This window comes from Plectropomus leopardus, unplaced genomic scaffold (genome assembly GCF_008729295.1).
Source record: "Plectropomus leopardus isolate mb unplaced genomic scaffold, YSFRI_Pleo_2.0 unplaced_scaffold26855, whole genome shotgun sequence".
In the NCBI taxonomy this organism is placed as follows: Eukaryota; Metazoa; Chordata; class Actinopteri; order Perciformes; family Serranidae; genus Plectropomus; species Plectropomus leopardus.
In genome coordinates this window covers 1-3,823 of record NW_024629218.1, presented here as the reverse complement: position 1 = coordinate 3,823, position 3,823 = coordinate 1, and the positions used below count along the sequence as shown (strand labels likewise).

The following is a 3,823-nucleotide window of genomic DNA, read 5'->3' as shown; positions in this document are numbered from 1 at the left end:
TTTAAAAACCTGTGAAAGGAGCACGAAAAGTGATGTCATGTTTCAGAGAGTTAATAATAAAATTAAATACTCGGCGGGTGAGTGATGTTTTTGGCATTAGCAATCATTCAAAGAAAAGTCTGAAGAAGTATTTTCTGAAAAAAAAAACCCCACAAATGATCAAAAAAAAAAAAAAATGGTAACACCCAACTAGAAGAAAACCGCTCAGACAACCATCGGTTTGAGTCACATTTATTGAATTGCAGTTTATTGAATATCTTCAGATGAAGAGGCAGAAAATACAAACATGAGGCCGACGTCTCATTCCTAAATCATCACGTCAGTTTGACGGAGACGCTGCAGCCAGCGTCATATTTCCACCTTTGATTTGCAGCCCCGGCTGTTTCTTTCAGGTAAAATGTTCCCACGTACATGAAAAGTGCACCACAGCAGCGCTGACGTTTCTGTGATTTTAGGTTTTAACCGAACAAACGAGGAGAATAAACGTCACCCGGCACCAAAACGATGAGGAGCGGAGTGTGTGTGAGGTTCAGATGCACTTTACCGTTTTTACACCGAAACTAATGGACAGAAAATATTACGAGTCACTGACAGACTTATCACAGCAGATATTTTTGTGGGATAAATATGGACGCAAATGTTTTTTTATCCATCGCTGACATTTGAACATTTGTTGCACATTTTCTACGTTTTCTACAGAAGTGCATCGCATTTTGTTTAAAAAAAAGGAAACTTAACCTCGTAATTATGACGTCCTCATCTCAGAATTATTTCATTAATTATTATTCTGAGTGGATGTGACTACTTACGTCCCAAATATGCTGTGACGTTTAAAAAAAACATGTCTGCTCGCTCCATCGGTTTATGTTTAAGTTTCTAAGACTTTTAAAAGCCGATGACGATGGACGAAATACCAGCTGAGGAAAAAAGCTGCACAGTTGAACACTGAGTTAGTGTTTTTATATATAATTTTTCCAAAGAAATTTGCTAATATTAACTTAAAAATGTACGTTTATGCTGCTTTCATTTAATACATTTCCCTTTTAAAGTTCATATTAACAAATTCCTGTGGATAATTTGAATTAAACAGTAAGTTGACGAAAAATCTGAATTTGAGGTGGAACAGCAACTTAATGGGTTTTTTAAAAATATTAACTCAAAGATGTATATTTATGCAGCATTAATTTGATTAATTTTCATTTTTGATTACATTTTTTACAAATTCCTATGGATCATTTTAATAAAATAAACAGAAAGTTGAGGTGGAACAGCGTTAAACAGTATCATAATGTTTTTTTGAATAATTTTCCAAAGGAATTTGCAAATATACACTTAAAAATGTACATTTATGCTGCTTTAATTTAGTGATTTTTCATTTTAATGTTCGTTTTTACAAACTCCTATGGATAATTTGAATAAAATAAACAGTAAGTTGATGAAAAAAATTGAATTTAAAGTGGAAAAAGCCATTATTTAGCAGCATCCAAGACCACATTTGAGACATGTTTACAGTTTTTCCAGGACCTTTACACAATCACAGGAAACGACAGTGTTTCTGACAGGTTAAATAATCGGCCAGCGAACACGAGCTGAGGCAGAAACGATCTGATTCAAGTCAGAACAAACGTTAAGGAGGCTGTGAAGTTTGAGGCACAGCGCAGCAGGTGGCGTCTCTTGCTGTCTGTGGTGAGACGTGACGGAGCTCACTGCGGGACTTTAACTGCTGAGGTCTGATACGTTAAATAAAAACAGCCAAAGGAAAAAAAAAAAAACACGCAACTCTTTGTGATTTAGTATTGTAGCGACAGATTTTACGGCTCGCAGGGTGCTGCCACATGCCAGGTCCAGATATACTAACAGAATGTGTGTGGGAGAGAGAGTGTGTGTGTGTGTGTGTGTGTGTGTGTGTTCAGGGTCGGCAGCGCTGGATGAATCGTGGGTAGAGGCAGACGTCTCTGATGTGATGTCGGTTCAGCAGCCAGGTGAGGAAACGCTCCAGACCCAGACCGTAACCGCCGTGAGGACACGTCCCGTACTTCCTCTGAAACACACACACACACACACACACACACACACACACACACACACACACACAGCAGCCTGTTAAAAAACATCATCACTGAGGTGTTTGCGTTTTTAGAAATATCTGCGTTCATCTAACATCGTGAGAGCGATCCTCGTGTTGTTTCACAAACGTTTCGGACTGATGTTCTCATTTTAAAGGTTGTGTGAAAAAGGGCGGAATAACTGTTATAATAAATAATTTTTTAAAAAGTGTTTTCCTAGCACAAAAATTAGAATAAATACCCCAAAATAAAATAAACAACAAAACGTCAGTATTAGCCAAATTGTTCTTTTAAAACATCGATATCAGCCCAAAATTTTACTATCTATTCTTTTCCGAGCCGAGGTGCAGAAAAGAAGAGAGACTCTGGTTACCTGGTCAGTGTACCAGTAGTACGGGGTCGGGTCGATTCCCTCCCTCTTGTATCCCTCCAGCAGCTCCTCAGCGTCCCAGGTACGCATCGAGCCTCCGACGATCTCTCCGACATTTGGCATCAACACATCGACCTGCAAAACACACACACACACACACAAAATGAGTTCCTGCACGCCAAATCCATCCACAGGTGGAGTTCCCGTTTTTCACATTTTGTTCAGGGTAACTTCGACTAGCTTTAAGACTCGTACCGACTCGGTGAGGCGTCTGTCGTCGGCGCAGCGCTGCATGTAGAAGGATTTGATCTCGGCCGGGAAACGGCAGAGCAGGATGGTCTCGTTGATGGTGTCTGTCATCAGCCTCTCTGGAGCCTCGGGGATGTCCTGCAGACGGGTCCAAACGCAGAATCAAGGATCAAACTCGGGCCACACAAATCAAAACGAACCTTTATTTACAATTCAAACAAGAATTACAAAAGAGATCAAATTAAACAAAATGTTCCTGCAGAACAAGGAAAGGATGAACGTGGTGACACAAACACCTGGAGCTCCAGGGTCACATGTTTCTGACACTGAATATAAACGCTGACAGTCACGCCCTCTACAGGTGAGACTGGAAACTGCAGGTGAGCTGAGCCTTTTATTTCTAAGTGAATCTGATGTAGAGCTTTGACTGTAGGCCTATTTTTACAGCACTATTTCGAGTTTTTAATCAGGCTAGGGGCCCAAAACTGCTGCCGTGGGTCGGGGTCGGGTCCCAGTCAGAGCTCTACGAGAGATGAGGACATAAGCCGGACTACAGAGGTGAATCCAGAGTAATTTCTGGGCCACCAAGTTATTACAGGAGCTCTGTTGACAAGAACTAATTTGGAGAATGATGTGTGTGTTTGATATTCTGATGGATGTGTGTGTGTGTGTGTGTGTGTGTGTGGTCACCTCTCCAAACTCGTAGTAGGAGCCGTCGTCCTTCTTGATGTCGTGCTCTTTGAGCCACTCGATGGCTTCAGAGTAGTCCATCCTCTTGAACGGCCTCTTGGGAGGTTTGAAGTTCTGGAAAAATAACACAGTCAAAGGAAACTTTAACATTCATATCAAATTACAGAGAAATACAAAATATCTACTGAGTCTGTGTATGAAGAGCAGGTAGCAAAAGCTCCAGAAAAATTAGTGAATAAGTGTCCGGGGAGATTATGTCCGCTGTTGTTTCCATATGTGGGATGAACTTCAACTCTTCTGAAACCTGAGCAATTAGTTTTGATTTCTTTCAAAGATACAGGAGGAAGAAAATAAGATACTTCACACAAGACACCACCCAAAAAATTAACAAAAATATAGTAAAAAAAAAAGATACAAGAAAATTACCTGAAGATGAGAAAAAAAGCCA

The 3,823-nt window shown here is 40.3% G+C and overlaps 1 protein-coding gene across 1 annotated transcript; it reads right to left on the bottom strand.

Annotated features, from left to right (window-relative positions):
• Positions 1 to 215: 215 nt before the first annotated feature.
• LOC121937616 (asparagine--tRNA ligase, cytoplasmic-like) lies at positions 216 to 3,525 on the bottom strand. Its single transcript, XM_042480946.1, has 4 exons — positions 3,376 to 3,525; positions 2,692 to 2,823; positions 2,440 to 2,571; positions 216 to 2,041 (listed from the first exon to the last, which is right to left on the bottom strand). Exons 1-4 carry the CDS (start codon positions 3,523 to 3,525, stop codon positions 1,910 to 1,912), a joined length of 546 nt encoding a protein of 181 aa, XP_042336880.1. The 3' UTR covers positions 216 to 1,909.
• Between the last annotated feature and the right edge of the window lie 298 nt (positions 3,526 to 3,823).

Bases quoted from the DNA above. Each gene is read 5' to 3' on its own strand.
- LOC121937616 (XM_042480946.1), bottom strand. From the start codon at position 3,525: ATGTTAAAGTTTCCTTTGACTGTGTTATTTTTCCAGAACTTCAAACCT. The intron at 2,824-3,375 runs GTGACCACACAC...ACCCGTCTGCAG, and splicing joins CCTACTACGAGTTTGGAGAG to GACATCCCCGAGGCTCCAGA. The intron at 2,042-2,439 runs GTAACCAGAGTC...TGTGTGTTTCAG, and splicing joins ACTACTGGTACACTGACCAG to AGGAAGTACGGGACGTGTCC.